The 18,742-nt window shown below is 32.3% G+C and overlaps 1 protein-coding gene across 1 annotated transcript in view; it reads left to right on the top strand.

The window, feature by feature from the left end:
- The first annotated feature begins 14,227 nt into the window (after positions 1 to 14,227).
- LOC106462293 (receptor-type tyrosine-protein phosphatase F-like) overlaps positions 14,228 to 18,742 on the top strand; it is a 333,656-nt gene continuing 329,141 nt past the window's right edge. Inside the window, exon 1 of the mRNA XM_022389747.1 lies at positions 14,228 to 14,671. Coding sequence (XP_022245455.1) covers positions 14,578 to 14,671 — 94 coding nt within the window. The 5' untranslated portion in view covers positions 14,228 to 14,577. The remainder of the gene's footprint in view (positions 14,672 to 18,742) is intronic.

Here is an 18,742-nt window from a genome sequence, read left to right as displayed (position 1 = left end):
TCTTTCTAAAAATTATTAGATGGTAACAGAAACGCATTGATATTCTCAAAAACTACCAAGTAATGTGCAAAAAGTTAAGATATTTGAAGACTAAACCACTTGGATTTGGAATTGATTGCAACGATCTATCTTTTCTATGATAATGAACAACTACAAACAAACCGTTTTAAGTCTCTGTAAATAAGAGGAAAAGTTATACACGCCTTTTGTAGTACTTTGAAATATTTCATAAATAAATTACCAAACACGTGTATTTTGATAAGTCAAGATGCAGCCATTCTTCCTATCGAATAGTGATCTATGAGTTGTGTTTCAAAGCTAAATATCTCCATTGAATCATCTTATATATTTATATGTTTCGTTCTGTAACAAAGCTCCTCTGTATATAAATACTTGATTGTATTTAGTGATTTGTTTTTTCTATTTAAATGACTTATGACAAAATATTATTACTACTTTAGAAGCAACTATCCAAACATTTATAAAATCTATACTTTCCGCATCTTAACGTGTTTTAAAGGTGGAACGCAGAAAAGATGTGATTTTAACCTACAAATTTCTGTTTACTTAGGTAACCCCATAAACATTTTATACCAAAACGACGCGATGCTCAGGAATTAACACACGAGTGAAACTAAAAGAAATCCTTTGAGCTACCTTATAAAACAAGTATGTTTCTCGTGAAAGAATAAACTATTTTACTCAAGTGAATTCGGTTTCTAGTTAATTTTATAGTTCTAAGATCGCTGATTTTAAATCCCACTATATGTTTACTTTACTAAAGCCTCCAAGCCCTGCGTTGGATAGAGCGCAAATATCTCGATGTGCAGCCTGTTGCTTGAAAAAACAAACAACCAAATTACTTTATTAAAATATTCTGCAGGAATAAAACTTTAAAAAAACCACAAAAGATCCTCAAAAAGTAGAGACTGATAGTTGTATTAGTATGGAAGCCCTGTCCGAATGTAACACAAAACTGTTAATGTCAAGGTACAAGAAAATAGTTACAACAACCATAAAACAAATGTAAGTAGTACATGTTACTTTAATACAGTTATGCTAACATCCACAGGTAAATGTTTCCATTTTGCAACGAAACACATTTCGAAATTCGACAGCTAAGTTAGATATATGTATACACCAATTGTTGTAGTATAAAAATTGTGCATGTTTGATTCAGTTTTTATCGGGTCTGTCTATACACAAGGGCTATCTGTGCATAGACGTCCCTAATTTTGAGCTGATAGACTAGAAGAAAAGCAGCCAGTCATTAGCACCCACCACGAATTCATGGGCTACAAATGTATGACAGAATAGTGGAATCCAGCCGTTACTCTTATAGCGCACCCACGGTCCAAATGTGCGGAGCGCGTTATTTGCGAAAAAGGCCAGCAAACCACGAACCCTCTGGTTCACAGTTGAGGAACGTTAGCTACTAGGTCAGGTCTGGTCCCATATAAAAGGCTATAGTCTAAATATGCATTTTTTTGTGTTAAGTTGAAGTTCTTTATTACTGGAGATAGCCAATAATTCCTGTAATGAATTCAAATTAACCTTTTTCTACTGCCCATAGCTTCCTCTGAGAAATCATGCTTATTCCTAAGTATTATATATGTAAATTTGTATGCTCATCTGATCAATAGGATCAAATCTATTGGCATGTTTCCATATGGGAACGTTGGAAAGAAAATCAAAATAATCACAAAATGGTTGTATGCATAACATGAGATATTTGAAAAAAAAATACAATAGGTTTATGAAGTGGTAATATATTTATCTTTAGATTGACCATAAAATATGGTTATAAAAGTTTTCTTCGATGCTTGTTCTCACGAAGATTGGTCGAATTTGAACGTATATGTCTAAATCAACCAATCACATGAGACCTTCGCAGAGCCATAAAGTAAATCAAACACTGAATGATCGTCATTTATTTCCACTAACTCCGACATAGGCTCACAGATAACAACATAATTGTTTTTAATGGCAAGATAAACTGTAAAATGAGTAAAACAATGTTATTCCTTTCGGTACCTAAGTTCCCAATGTTTCCATGTGGAATCACTCAAGTTCACACTAATTTTTACCGCCTTAATTAATTAGGGTGCTATAAGCATTACATGCATCAGTAGAAGGTACAATAAATGCCATTTTATGAAATAATACATGGAATTTTCTAAATGTTTTTTACTTTAAATTATAAGAAGGATGTCAGTCCGTGCATCTAACTTTCGGCATTTTTGTAGCATCATATCTTTCACAAACATTTAGCAATTTTGGTGAAAATTCAAGCTTGGAAACATTACTTTTATATAATTAAGATTATGTCAATAATAAATCTCAAAAAGTAAAGGAATAGTGCTTGGTAGCCAAAATACGTTATGTTCCCACACGAGAACATTCTCGGAAAAAACTTAGTCAGCTGTACAGTAGAACGTAATAGATTTTTTTTTAAAACCATTAAGGTATTTTTCCCATGACTTCTTCTATAATCCACAGAGAATTTAGACTTTTAAAGCATTGATAGATAGACAGTCTATAACACAAACATTCAAGCTCTTGACGAGTGTACAGTTATTGTTAAAAACTGTGGTTAACTTTTAAGTTGCCTGTAGGCCGTGTTGTCAAGTGCACTGCCTATCTGGGTAACAACCGTTGAAGACAAATGATCCTATGTCGCTTACATGGAAGAGGAGGAACGTGATGAGGATGCTGAAGAAAGCGGAGTATCACGCTGTTGGATATTCTACCGTAACACTACAGAAATATTTTATTTTACTACGTCCAGATTGCTATTAGAAGCCGTTTGGGATTTTCTTAGCTGAAGAAAATTGGATACAAAAGAGAAAGAAAAATCTTGATTCTGAAGTCAAAATTATATCACTATCCACCAGAATTATCAATTTATAAAGAGAAAAGCTTTAATGTCCGTTAAACTGCGAGTCTTGAAATCCTTTGTTTATGACTAAGTTGGAAGAAATAATCCGTTAAACCGAAAGTCTTGAAATTAAATACTTCCATTTAAGTTCCAAGTAAACAATAATACCAAAATTTTCAAAGTTAAATCAAATTACACCGAATATTAATTTACTCCAATGTTATATAATTTTGATGTTCTTATAATGAATTAGTGATAACAATAAACAATGCCAAACAATGAATAAATAAGTCTCACAATCATATATTTATGGTGACCTTAAATATTCACGAAACTTTATGAATCACAAATATACATTTCAGTTCTGCCAAGTTACAAATCCCACATAATATTTTATTTTTATTTTTTTAAATAATAATAGGTTAAATTAAACAAGACTTATGTACCTGTAAATAACTGAACATCAAGAATACTGTTCACTAAATCTATATTATCGTGGTTCTCATATATATTTAATCAAAAAGAAAACCACAACAAAACATGCTCTCTTTTAGTTTTAAAATTAAAACATGTTAAGCAAGCGTTACTATCTATAAAACTGAACTTCAAGAAGATTACATCACCACTTTTCTTACTAAAACAACGTATGTTACATGGTTTCCAGCTAGATTCAAAGAAAAATCAAGCAAGTCGTTTGTTCCTGTCACATAGTTTTTAAAAAATTAACACGGTGTTAATGCATACATTAGATTGCATCATAAAGTCATAAGGAAGTGTTGTCATCAGTTACTCCATTTCATTTTGTGTCCAAGGCCAGGCGTGGCTTTGTGGTTAGTGTGGTTGGACTTTAAATCCGGACATTCATGGTTTGCGCCCCGTTACCGCATAAACGCCCTCTGCACTTTAAAACCGGAAGTACGCTATAAGAGTAGCTGTCCAATGTCAGTATTCGGTCAGACAATAGTATCTCATGAGTTGGTGTTAAGTGCTGTTGACTAAGTGCTTTCCACCCTGGTCTATCAGTTCAAAATTGACACAACTATGCGCAGATGGCTCTTTGTCTAATTTTGCGCGAAATATAAAAATAAACGTTTGTGTTTCTTCTTGTCAATTATAACGTTTTTACTTTCTATGAACAGGAGATCGATAGCTATCTCTGCAATTCTAGAAATTGTCAGTCGAATTACTATAAGTGGAACATTTCCATTATTTCCTTTCCAAAACGCACAAGTTCACGGATTTTTAGGTCTCTCACACTGGAATTCATCGGACTAGTTTTGTCTGAGATAGAAATAAAAATTATTGTTAAAACATGGGGCAGAAGATAATTGAGATTACAGCCTTGTGTGCTAAAAAGGTTAGGCTTTGAATTTCTATAGAAAAATCAATATGTTTTTTTGGGGGATAAAGGAAAAATTTAACTCAGTTTCGAGGAAGCTACTAAACCTCATTCTCTCCAACAAATTGAAACATAAATCAATGTTTGGAAAATAATGATTCCCATTCTCCGCTAAGTTGGACGATAAAACCTTAACCGTATTTTCTATTGGTCTATTGCATCTGCCATATATTTATTTTCGATACACACACATATATATATATATTAATTTCCATTTAAGATATATAAAACGAATTTAAGATCACTGTAATAAATATTTTTCTACATCAAGAGTTGGTGGCTGAAGAAACCATTACGTATTTAAATTTGTATTTCTGATATATATATATATATCATAGATATATATACATAAATGTTCAAAAATTAAATCTCTCTACATAATTTGACGTGCGAAATATTTTCTGTGAAGTGAATATGTACAGTTTTCAATTTGGAAAAATTCCAATTCTATAAAATATCATTATGTTAACTAAAAGTAACGAATGAGCCCACTTTTTCAGAGCTTTTCAAAATATACGCATTTGCATTGTGCTGGAGGAATGATTCATGAAGAAAAATCGTAAAATGGTTTAATAATAACAAAAGAAAACCGTAGTTTCAACTTTAGAGATGTTTACACTTTCTTTTTAATTAACTGAAAGTAAAAGTTCCAGATACGTAAAGGAAAGTACCATAGACACTTTCTGTACATAGGAAACAACCTGGCGTGTTTGATTTTCTTTTGATGACGTTACGCTCTCTATTCTAAGGCCTTTTTCAGGTCCCTTCTTTGACCTGAGCATAGAAATTGAAACTTTATCAAAAAACTTCAGGTAGTTTTCATTCCACAAAAGATTCCTAGGATCTCTAAAACAAAACTTAAGCCTCTACCAAAATATTTAAAATCTACCACTATCTCTAGAAATTGTAAGCTTAAATATAAATATAAGTTAGTCTTACGATTCAAGTAATATGTCGTGTTTTTCCGCATTGTTGAAACATTTTCCCAAACATTTAACTTCTAAAGTTTCCAGTAACATTACTTTTGACATATTCGAATTACAGGGTATTACATAAAATTAAGTAAAGGGGTAAAACAAAGAATAAGCAAATGAAGTATCGTATAAATCTTATGAAAAACCTAATAGCCATATCCTTATTATTTAAGATTTTTCTTCTTGTCGATAACTATCGAGTATGCAGAGCAGTTATCCGTTTAGAGAAAAATATCATTATTTTAGCTCAAAGCTATACAATGAACTATCTACGCTTTGTTTACCCCGAGGAACCGAACCCCAAATTTTAATATTACAAGTCTGTAAATTTACCGGGGGACATTTTAACGATTGTGATAATGACTACTGATGTGTGTAGCAGAATTAATACTGCAAAATAACTATAGAGCATGTTAGCGCAAAGTATAGAATATTACAGAAAAGTTATCGTTTGTGATAAACAACTGTTACTTTAATACAGTAATTTAAAAGTCCATTTGCAGTGTTTTGACTATGATATATTCATCAGATGTGTGTAAAAAATTAATTAATGGTTACCTTATAACGTAAAAACAGAACAATTAAATATATTTAAAAAACATAGATGATATTCATAGTTGTGCAAATATGAAGATCAATGTTGCCTCCTATAGGAGATCATTCTTGCCAAAACATCTAGCTTTTTCCTTTATCCTACTTGCTTGCCGCTTGACTGGATTGATTTAGTTTCATTAATAACTCATCCACGAAACGTTAACCATCAATGATTCCTTTTACTTTCACACAAGCACACGCCATATGAATTTATAGCTGCTACATAAATTTATATAGCATATAATTTAGTTGAATTTTCTAGATAACCAAAACTTGACGAATTTCAATCCCAGTTTTACGAAACTAACGAAATGGAGACCGTGTTTGCTAGGGAAGATCTCTATCTCCACGTCTCTCTTCACATTGGGAAGGGGTTCAGTTTATGTTATGATTACATACATTGAGGTACACTGCCATCCCTAACCAGACTGAGAAAATCTAGATCGACCGGAAATTACTTTTCTGTTCTGATCGTCAATTTTTTTTTTCCTATTTGGGGAGTTGTAGTAGTCTGATTCCGTTTTGTCGATTTCCTCTTATCAGACTCAGGAGAGCAGTGCATATGACCTGGATGAAAAATCACCTCGTTCCGATATGTGCCGCCAAATTTGTTGGTTAGACTTACTCATCATACTTTCCCATCATTCTCATCTTGTTTTTCTCCCACTCTTCTTCTGCTCATTTAATTCGCTTTTTTTTTCAATAGCCATCGGTTTGTTCATATATTTTAAGTCTTCTGAAACAGTCCTTGTAAAACATCTAGAAGAAAACGTTATTTTCTACAAATGACAGGCATCACGTAAGAAGCCAATGTATATGATTGTGGGTTCAAATTATGACTGCTATATTTGAAAAATACTGATTCATACAATTCTTTCAACTATAGTCACTATACTAGCCCCTGGTGTTAGATTTTTAAAATAGTGTATGTTATATGGGTTGATTTATAATTTGTATAAGAGGCAGCTTACTTGACAAAATGTTTTCCTTATTTAATTCGTTTTTATTTACATGACGTAGCTCTTTCAAATTTAAAATGTAATTGAAGGTTGTAATAATACATTTATTTTGTACATTTATCTAATTAGTCTAAGATTATAAACTAGGATTATACGCTGTTTTTTAATTCTCATTACTCCACTAATATGTGGAATTGTTGAGATACTTTCAGTGTTATTCGGTTATACAGAACACATGACACAAAATACTACTACCGTGTGTGATCGCAACCCAATTAAGTTATTAGTTGTTCGTAAAAAATGGGATATGACCAAAGATGCCCCAACAACTGTCGGTGAGCAAATTAAGTAGTTCCACAGGGTCCCCGAAATTGTTCTGTTTCAAGAGTAAATGAATCCAAAATTAAGAGTAACCAATATTTTTATTTCTTTCTAACCAAGTTTTATATGTCATGCTGTGTTGTAGTCTACAGAGTGAATAATTTTTCTCGTGAATCATGGCATGCGCACGTTTTACTGACGTCACTATAGTACAAATTGCAACGTTAAGCGTCCGCCATGTGACGTCAGACAACACACTACTGTATTGTAGTGTGAGTGGTGACTCCTTCAGGAGGACTTCTCCCCCCTATGGGGAAATTCTTCTCAGTGAGGGAATATTTTAATGTACTCTGCACACCATTTACAAACAGTAATAGCCATCAATTCCTATTTAATTTAGCATCATGTATTACAAACTTTAAAATCAGAATTCCAGTGTATCAAAACAATATTAGTTTTTAAAAACTCATCAAACAATATAAATACTAGTTCAAATGTCAAATGTCAAGCAATTATTGTCCTGCAATTTTTCATGTAAGTCAACTGAGAGTTCTCCTCTTTCGTTTGAATCTTATTCTCTTGACAATTCGCTGTATACCCGTGCTTTTCTGACCTATTTGCCCCTTTTATAGATCTCTGGTTGTAATTCAAATACACATAGTTGTAGCTTGGATATTTATCATTGTGATTCGGACACCAATAGCTGTAATTCGAACACCAATAGCTGTGATTCGGATACCATCGTTGTAACTCGGATACCCGTGTTTGCAACTCTCACATCCATATTTCTAAATCGGACATCTTTGCTTGTAGCTCGGACACCCATGGTTGTGACTCGGACAATACCTGTGGCTGTAACTCTGACATCTACGTTTCTAAATCGGACACCCATGGTTGGGACTCGGATCCCCATGGTTCTAACTTTCACTTTTAGTTGTTGTGTTAAAACTAGTAATCACTGACGAAGTACACAATTTGAGATCCGGCTATGATACTAGGTTTCCAGGTATACCATTCAATTTTCACGTTAAAGACGCAACAAAATTAACATTAAAGAGTAAAGACCAAAACAAGAGATTCAGTGAGATATATATATATATACAGATATAATTATCCTCATTATACATTGGTTATCGTTAACTCATATAGAACTTAGCCCTTGAATTTTTGAATATTTCGTTCCAGAAAATCATTGTAAGTAACATGTTTTTATCGCAGAATTTTGAGTATATGTAAAACGATATTTTTCCGAATCTAGATAATTAGTCAAAAGATAATGTTTACGTGCCTCAAATATGTGTTACTGAATATATAATATAACATAAAAAATCAAACTGTTATGGATGACAAGTTTTTCTTTATAATAATCAAAGTCGATCTGCAAAACCTAAGATCATTAAAATGGTTACGAGTGTATAGATTCTGGTTTAGAAATTCAAATTTACCTAATATACAAGCTTTTCTTTACTCCAAACGTTGTTTAATACGTAATTCCTTTGATGCCTTTGCTACCTATCAATGTACAGATTTTAGTTTATGAATTCTAAAGATCTTTAGTGTATAGTTTGTTTGTTTTCGATTCAAGATGGCTTTTTGAAAAAAAAAATCTATTCTTAATGATCAAAACAACCAGCAATTATCTGTGAATCTTGAATACATAAGTGATGAAGTTTCCTTCATTTGAATTAGGATGTTCTCTATGAACTTGTTTTACGAATCCAAACAAAAATATCAACAAAACAGGAATTATCAAGGCTCTATAGAGACTCCAAAAATGTATTTAATCTGGTTTAGATATTGCACAAAGTTTTAAACGTATTTTGAAAGACGTATAAATTAGCTTGCAACAAGTTATCAAAGTAGTAGTAATAAGGCATTTGTCATCAGCATTTAAAAGCGTCAAATGAAATATAGAATGTATATATATATATATATATATACACACAAACGCGTGATGAACAAACGCCATATATATATATATATATATATATTATAGGTATATCTGTATTTATGATATTCATGACTGGCATATAATGTTATTATACTAATTTTATGGATTTATTTTATTACACCAGATCATCATTCAGAAACTGCTTGCTTAAAAATACAACAACATCTCCTTACAACTGACACTTAGTGAACATCCATTGCAGCAAGGAATCCGTCATCAGCTCTGATGCTTGAATTAACCGAATGCAAAGACTTGTATCCCGCCGCTTCTTTGTAAAAGAACAATTATTTGTGTCTCTTGTTATGAGGGAAGATTTAAATTTTTTCTTGTTCATCCCGAATTTTCTGAGTTTATGGGAAGATTAAGACGTTAAAGTCCCTTTTATTTACTACTTTGTTTTTTTTTCTTCTTCTTCTTTGGCTTGTAATAACGCATTCCTCAAAACTAGTTATGTCACATATTAAACTTGATCTGTGTCTATGAGAAAGTGGGTATTAGATAGTTTAAAAGCTTTCATGAATGACCTTAATATCCCTTTATAGGGGCGATTAAAACATACATGAATGAAATAAATTATTAAAGTGAAGGAAAACTACCGAAACCTGCTCTAGACACCCTACATGCAATCAGATGTTTGGAATTATTACAATATGGTGGTTTTTGTTAATGTTAGATATCATTTATGTTGCATGGATTCATAAGACTTCACGTTTCTGTAAACAGTATCAAAATGGATTTGTTATGTCCAAATAATGTGGAAATCTCCTAAATAGTGTATAAAAAATCATTGTTATTAAATATATTGATTGTTATCCACGGATAGAAAAAAAATTTTGATTTGGTATAAACTGTTTGAAATTTTAAATTTTTTGTGACTAAACTAGAAAAATTAAATTTAACTTATGACAACCACACAACATTTTGTAAATGAACATGCAGTGCTCTTTTTGGACCTCAAGTTTTAAAATAACAACTTCTAGGATATTGTGATGATTTTATTCGTATAAGAAGTAACCAACAGTATTATAATATAAAAGACTGTGTCTAAAAACATGAGAAATAAAAAAATTGGGATATTACAAGCAAATTAGAAAATAATAAAGTAAGAAATTTATCAGTTACAAAATTTTTTATGTATTTTAAAAGGGTACTTTAAATTGAATTGTTATTCAAACTGTTTCTTATTTGAATGTCTTGCAGCAAGAAAAAAGAAAAGAATGACGAACTTTGAAATGTTTTGCAAATAAAGTTTGAGAAAACAAACAAACAGACAAAATTGGTATGTACAAAATACTTTTATAGTAACTAGATGGCGCTTCTGTGAGAATTGTAAAAACAAAAGTCTGGTTCAGTTATAGGGAGCTAGAGTAACAAAACAAGTATATTCAGTTCAAGGATTACAAGAATCTGTAGTTCAAGGTTAACAGCCTGAAAAAAGTCTTAAGCAACTTTTACATTTGTGAATTTATAACAATATACATATACTAAATAAAATTTTGCGTTAGTAAAATTATAATAATGTACATAAATTATTAATGTTCTCACAACAGTCTTGAGGTTACATTTATCATCATTGTTACTGCTTTCAGGTACAAGTACTAAGAACGTATTTCGAACATAATTCTAGCTTTGGACAAACTGTTTTTAATAACATAATCTCCAATGCTTAATAAAGATGTTGTGAGATTGGGATTCAACTTTATGAGCACGAGATAATTGACAGCAGATGATTGGTTAAAATGACTAAGAAACCTTTAGCGTTGGGTTAGGGTACTTGATAACTCAACGACTTATCAAAGTGGTTAATATTCTATTCTGAATTATACCTTTCGGGCTGAAAAGCACCACCTGGAGACTAGATGAAAGTGGCCTATAATTTACTTCTACGTGAGTATATTGTTTGTTTGTTATGGATTTCGCGCAAAGCTATCTGCGCTAGCCGTCCATAATTTAGCAGTGTAAGACTAGAGGGAAGGCAGCTAGTCATCACCACTCACCGCCAACTCTTGGACTACTCTTTTTACCAACGAAGAGTGGGATTGACCGTCACATTATAACGCCCCCACGGCTGAAAGGGCGAGCATGTTTGGTGTGACGGGGATTCGAACCCGCGACCCACAGATAGCGAGTCGAGCGCCCTAACCACCTGGCCATCCCGGGCCAGTGAGTATATTACTGGCTATTTTTAGAAACTTTAAATCATTAACAAATATATGCTTAGAACATCTGAGAATAAACTAGTTTGGTGCAACCACGGCTCAATTTTAGTGTGTAAAACGGTTGATTCAAAATATGATGAGTGCTTTCAATACACATTATTTTGTTGGTGCAACCACGAAATTTCAACGAAATTGTTTTTGCGATTTACGTATAGGATTAACATAGAATTATATGTTCTGACGCTATTTGTTTCAGAGCAAAACCACGTTAGCCTATTTGCTGTGTCCACCGCGGGGAATCGAGCCCCGGACTTTAACTTTGTAAGTCCGTTAACTTACCGCTTTTCCACAGGGGTCAAATGTACGTTTTACTTTAAAGAGATATTCATGTTTGTTGCTGTTTAGCGAGTTTTAAACAATGAAATAAAGCCTAACTCCAGTTACGATCAATAAGCATGGTGAAGGATATGAAAGAGGGTCTTAGACGGAAAGTCTATGCTGTTTTTTGTTTTTTATACTTTGACAGGATTGTTAAGTTTATATGATCAGCACAAAAGTTAATCCAATGATTAAGTCATATAAGAAAAAGAATGTTTCAATTTAAGCACAAAGCTACACAATGGTTTATCTGTGCTCTGCCCACCACAGGTATCGAAACCCGGTTTCTAGGGTTGTAAGTCCGCAGACATATCGCTGTGCCACTTGGGGGCTGACATCAGTCAGTAAAACCGCCAAAATAGATGCAGTTCTAACCATGGCATGTTCTCCTTCCATCTATTAGTGAAATGTTAAAGATTAGATCCAGTTAATCACACTTCCAGCCGACACTAGGGGGAAAAAGATAAATTATGTTTCTTAGTGCAGAGGAAGGTAAATTTGACGTTCTAGTTTGTTTTGAAGTAGTCTATAATAAAAATAAAACTTTCACATTCTTCCTTCCACAGATGCTAGAAAAACAAACACTTTGAAGGATAACTATCATGTCAGTTTCCATTCAGACAGTGCTTATACTATAATCCGAAATAATACGTTAACGCCTTAAGATTTTTGAAAGTGCTATTCATTATCTTATTTGTTTCTCCTTTTTCCCCAACAAATGTTTTATGTAGTTGGCCCCGCCTATTTGTAGTTACTTAATGCACATCCTAAAAATAGACAGGTCGAACAATAGCTCTGGGAACACGAGATTTCTTCTAATAAAGTTTTAGTATATAAAATGTTGTTTTGATTTCAGTTATCAGCTAGACTCGAGTTGAAATAGAAGTTTGTTCAAAATATCAATGGTCAACAGAAAAGATTGAAGACTACATAAATTTAAAGATTTTAATGTACACCAGAAACAACATGTGGTGATTAATTAAATGAATTAATAAGTACTTCTGAGCATAAATAAACTTTAAAAAATCGGATTTTCAAAAATACCTGACATATATCTTTTATAACAAACTGATTAGAATGTACTTAACACCGTGATAATATTTAATAAAATTTTGTTGTTGTTAGTACAATGCTACACTAAAGGCTTTTCCCACTCTGACCATTGTGAGGAATAAAACACCGGATTTTGGCTTTGTACGTACGTAAATGTACAATCACCCACTGGAGACTTTTAATAAAAGTATAAAATAGAAAGAATGCAACGAAGCGTCAAATGGTCCCATTAGTCATAACATTTTTTACATTACTGCCAGATAACTACATCTAGCTGCTGTTTTACATTTTCACCAGTTAATGTTAAAAACATTCACAACATAATATCAAACCATTCTCATGGTAATAAAACTATTCGTAAGTTAGTGTTAAAATCATTCACAAGTTATGTTAACACAATTCACAAGTTAATGTTAAAATATTCACAGGGTATTGTTAAAACCATTCAAAAGGTAATGATAAAACTATTCGCAAGTTAATGTTAAAACTATTGAAAAATTAATATTAAAAAAAACATTCACAAGATCCTAATAAAACTATTAAGATAATGTTAAGACTTCTCACAAGTTAAAGTTCAAACCATTCACAAGGTAATGTTAAAACCTATCACAAATGATTGTTAATTATATTTCCAAGTTAACGTTAAAATTATTCCTAATGTAATAATAAAACCATTTACAATGTAATAGCCCCCCAGTGGCACAGCGGTACGTCTGCGGACTTACAACGCTAGAAACCGGGTTTCGATACCCGTGGTGGGCAGAGCACAGATAGCCCTTGTGTAGCTTTGTGCATAATTAAAAAAAAACAATACAATGTAATAAATCTATTCACAAATTGATGTTAGAATATTCTCAAGGTATTGTTAAAACCACCTACAAGTTAATTTAAAACCATTCCCAAATTAATATTAAACCCATTCACAAGCTAATGTTAAAATATTCTCAGGGTATTGTTCAAACCATTTACAAGTTAATGTTGAAAAGAAATGTATGGCTAATGATCGAATAATTTGATGGATGTCAAAGTTAGAGCCAGTTATCAATACTGATTCTCAACTGTCCAGATCAAATTGTCAGTTACAAAAACTCGATAAATGGAAACATAAAAACGATGAAATTTTTTAATCACATGCTGGCTTTTAGCAGAAAAAGTTTGAGCCGTTCCGACTCTTCGACTCATTTAGATGTTTTCTATGTTTCTTGTTTCAATTATCTTGTTTATTTTTCTGACTTTCATGCAGGTTTTTTATCTAACTGCTCTCATATTTAAAGCATTCTTTTTATAATATAACCTTTAACAATAACAAAAGCTATTGTTATTTTCTGTATTTTTATTACTTAAAATACTTTAAATAATGTCGCTAATAAGCATTATCTAAAAATTAGTAATTCTACTAAATTTTAATTTAAAAGTTTGTCTTTAGATGGCGTTTTACTGACCTTGAGACTGTATCACTTCTCGCCTTCTTTCTATCTTGATGTTTCACTAGATGGCGCCCTATGTTATCAAAAAAGAGTGTTGATGGTGTAGCTAACGCTTCACGTACAGAGCAAATGTACATACGCAGCTGGTTCGCTGATGCATTTTCAAGACTCATGAGTATGTGAGCGTGATGTATATAAGTGCTCGTTCTTATAAACTTTAAACTAACCTGACTGTAAAAATATACCCTCTAAGAATTCTAAGAATTTGTACCAAAGGAAAAGCAGGAAAGAAAAGAAAACAATCTAAAAGTTGACGTGTTACTTTTTCATCTGTTTTATTGTCCTTCGTTTGATACAAATAATTCTTTTTCCCTTACACTAAAATTTGACTTGAAGGCCAAGCTTAATTAAAAACCTTTTTGGCCTCTTAAACTTAAAGGCTTATTTTTCCAGTCAGAATTTCGTGTGTTTCGTTCACAACGAGATGAAGAATCAGAAATTATTCAGAAAATTTGGTAGACGCTGGGAATACTCTACACTTGAATCATTATTGCTACTGATGTTTCTGTCGACCGCTGGTGAGTAGATGTAACATTGTTTGTAATAATCTTCTGTGTTTTATATATTCCTAGTGAATAATGGGAAGGTTATTGTACATCTCGTCTTTATGTTGCCTTTTCTGTTCTAAAAAAAACTGTTTATTTTTCCATGTCGTGAATTATCTGTTACACTCGTTTTATAGCCAGATCTCTGTTAGTGAGTGACGTTTTCACTCGTATGTGTTCTCTTAATGAGGGATCATAAAATAATTATTTGCGTATAGTTTTGTAATAAAATAATTCAAATTCAGATTTGATATATACTTGGCTAATCTTGATCAATAACAGATTCATTCTTTAATTAGAATATTTCTGGTAACTCCTGTCTTTGTAAAAAACTGTTTTGTGTATAAAGTATCTACAATACTGGGAAGACCAATGTTAAGAAATCGTATAATAGTAACTTAATGGAAAGGTAAATAGTCGTTCTTTTCATTTTCTTCTTTCTAAGATTTCTATGTTGGCACAGAGGATCTAGAATGTAAGAAGGTATTAGACTTAAGGATATCAAAATGAACTTTTGGTCACAGAATATCTTAATAAAAAGTGTCCTTATAATATAAGATCACGTCACGATCGAACAATTCAGAATTTTTTCATAGATTATAACTATCAAGATCTGAATGTACTGCATTGATACTGAATTTTGAATTAGATATTTAGAGGTACTTGTGTGGCATGCATTTGGAGTGAATTTTTATTTATAAACTTTAAAAAAATGGCTTCAATTATTTCTGGATATAAAAACCCGACTCATTCCTTGAATATTGAATTGTTTTAAAGAGTGTTTGATATATTTACTATTGGATAACCTGTACGCGCGTATAGTTTTCTACTGTTCATATTTTCTCATTTTTTGCACCTAGAAAAAGGCTTCTGTGATTTCGTGATATCAGAATCGCAACGATAAGGAAAATTTCATATGTACTTTTTAATATTACAGGGTTCATAATTTTGGCTTTATCTATCGCAGAACCGGATTAACTCGTCTTAACAGGGCTATGTGGTAAACCTGAAACTGCTATGGTGCTATGGTTGGACTGGTTTAACCTCCATCTACACCTAATTCTAAAACATTAACATTTCTAGAATTATACAAAACAGCGTACATTTACGTATGTTAATAACTCTTCGTAACTCTTTAGTTCTGTCAGAAACGCTGTAGCGATTAATAACAGGAAACGTTAAAGAACTCACAACTCAGATATATCCTGCTTAATCCGAGAAAATATCGTGACAGAAGTGCAACAGTACCAACACGGGTAAAACTTAACTTGAAGGTTATCACTTTGCAGTAAAATGATGTTTTTTCGACGGTTTCTCTGTTAATTTTCAACAAATGTGAATTAATTAATGAATGAAATATCTTATTTACAGAAAATGTTCCTGTTGGTAGTCGTTTAATAATGAGAACAGCAGTATAACTTGCCTTACAAGTACTCGTATTGAAATTGCGTCATAAAACTAACAAAGCTTTATAAGTTACACGTTGACGCATAAGCTTTTAGATGAGGTATTCATAAAAAACCTGTTAGCTCATTACCATTTATAAAAATAGACTCCACACAAAGAATAAAATCTCTGTATTCATGGATTTTAAACAGTGTACGTTTTAAATTTCTGTTTATTCTAACACTTTAAATGTGTTCTTGTTAGAAGGGTCCTGGGTCAATAAAAGGTCTTGTACATTTCAGTGTATTAACATACCTAATATAGCAGAACTAACAGAAGGCATTTCTGGCATGTTTCAATGCGATAAGACATTTTCCACTTCAAGTATTATAGGTTCTAGCAATGAGTTCAATTGTTATGATCTTTGTGAGAGTGTAAGAATATTTTCATATGTTTATTATTTTATCTTTTTGTCTTTTCAGTTTTGAATTTTTACTATAATATACCAGCATCTTCCTGATTTTAGATTAATGTCGATTTCAGGTTTAAAACTAAAAACATGTTTTCATTATTAAGCAGTAATCATATTTGTCTAAAAATAATTATCCACGACACAAACATCATATTAAAACACGCTATTGGGCTAGATTGAAATACGCTGCTATACTAGATTGAAACTGCTGCTAGACTAGATTGAAACCGCTGTTAGACTAGATTAAAACCGGTACTGGGCTATATTGAAACCGCTGCCAGGCTAAATTGAAATGCGTTGTTTGGTTATATGGAAACCGTTGCTAACTAATATTTAGCAAAACACGCCGCTATATCAAAATAAAATGTTGCTTAAAAGTGCCACACTTTCTTTCTAATTTTGAAATATTTATGAAGAAGTAACTATTACGCTGAGCGGATTCCAATCTCGCCTGGTGTCAGTTTACCCTTTTTCAGAAAAATAGATAAATCCAATGTTATCAGAGTCAATTTATTTTCACGTACGCCGTAATATATTTGCAGACTATCTGAAAATTACAAAGGCCAACATTCGCAGGCGAATGCAACAGGTTCCCGCCACGCAATCCCAACATGACCAGTTTTGACATTAGAAAAATCGAAAACTGTATATATCACTGCTTGGGACCTGCAAGAAGGTATATTTGTACCAAATATCATGTAAGTTAGTTGACCAACATAAGAATAGTTCACAAAAAACACCAAATTGTGCTTTCATCACTGAAAAATTGAGCAAAAGACAAAAATTCTAAAATAGTCTATATCTTTGTTTGGGTATTGCATGTAAATTGGTCGAAATATTACCAAGAAATGGACCAAAATCCTTATAATTATGTTTTTTGTGACATTTTGACCTCCCTAAAATAAACAAAAGGGACATATCCTACACTTTTGTATGTATATGTATCGGACCTGTAGAAAAGTATCTTTGTACTGAATCTCAAAAATAGACCCAAAATCCAAAATTTTTAAATGCAATCTGTTGGGTACATGAAAATTAACATTTGTGCCAATTTTCATCTAGATTGCTGCAAGTATGACTACACAGGAGCCCAAAATATACATTTTTGGTATTTGTGATATTTTACCCCATAAAATCCTTGAAAAGGACTAAATAAAAACAACGTTCATGGGCGTGTTGGACTAAGATATAATCCTGCCAAGTTTCAAGTCAATCCGCCCTAGAAATGAAGAAATGGCGGTTGATTTAATAATGTTTGGAAGAAGAAAAAAAGAAAAAGAAACAAAAGAAAAACGGTATGTCTTTTTGTGGATGACCAGCTGCCTTCCCTCCAGTCTTACACTGCTAAATTAGGGACGGCTAGCGCAGATAGCCCTCGTGTAGCTTTGCGCGAAATTCAAAAACAAACAAACTCTCCGTGGAGACATAAAAATAATGATATTAGATAAAAATAGGGATTCACTACGTTTCTTTAAGAAGGGTAGAAGGAACGTAAAACTCGTGTCTCACTAGCACTGTTACATTTACATGCAACATGAAAATGTAGTGATGCATGGGAACGTTTAGGAAGCTCAGAGAAGCAACAAATGTTGACTGGTTGACTCGGTAAGCTTGCTTCTGTTCAGACTAAACAACTGACCCAGGAAATGTTCTTTGTACGTGACTTACGCAAGTATCTAAGTTGTCCAATACCATACAAGAGAAAGTCATTAAACAACGACCAGATCCTTGAAAGAACCAAATCAACCTAGACTTGTTTTTCACGTGTAACGTTACAGAACCTAAATATTTAAGTGAATCTAAACCTTCTTTTGTCAGTTTTCATGAATTTGCATCTGTTTTACCATGATTAGACTGGCTCTGGTAATATTATAATTATCATTTCTTTCCTAGTTCATGCTAGTATGTTGTTACGTATTACAATTTCAAATAGCCTAAAATTGAGTTCAATTGTAATTTATAGTTAGTAGTTAAATAAATGCTGATATGTATCCAATTTATGATATTTGCCAACAAGATTGATACACACAGTTTTCTTTGTTTTATACAAAGATATTTTAATATACAAACAATAATACAATTTACAATAACAGTTATTACAGACAGCTACTACAAACAATGATTTATATACAAAGTTCCACAAACTTACAAGCAATATAAAGTCTTCTTTCTTAGTTTAGTAACTT

This window comes from Limulus polyphemus, unplaced genomic scaffold (assembly GCF_000517525.1).
Source record: "Limulus polyphemus unplaced genomic scaffold, Limulus_polyphemus-2.1.2 Scaffold45, whole genome shotgun sequence".
In the NCBI taxonomy this organism is placed as follows: domain Eukaryota; kingdom Metazoa; phylum Arthropoda; class Merostomata; order Xiphosura; family Limulidae; genus Limulus; species Limulus polyphemus.
This window is presented reverse-complemented; position numbering and strand designations above follow the sequence as displayed.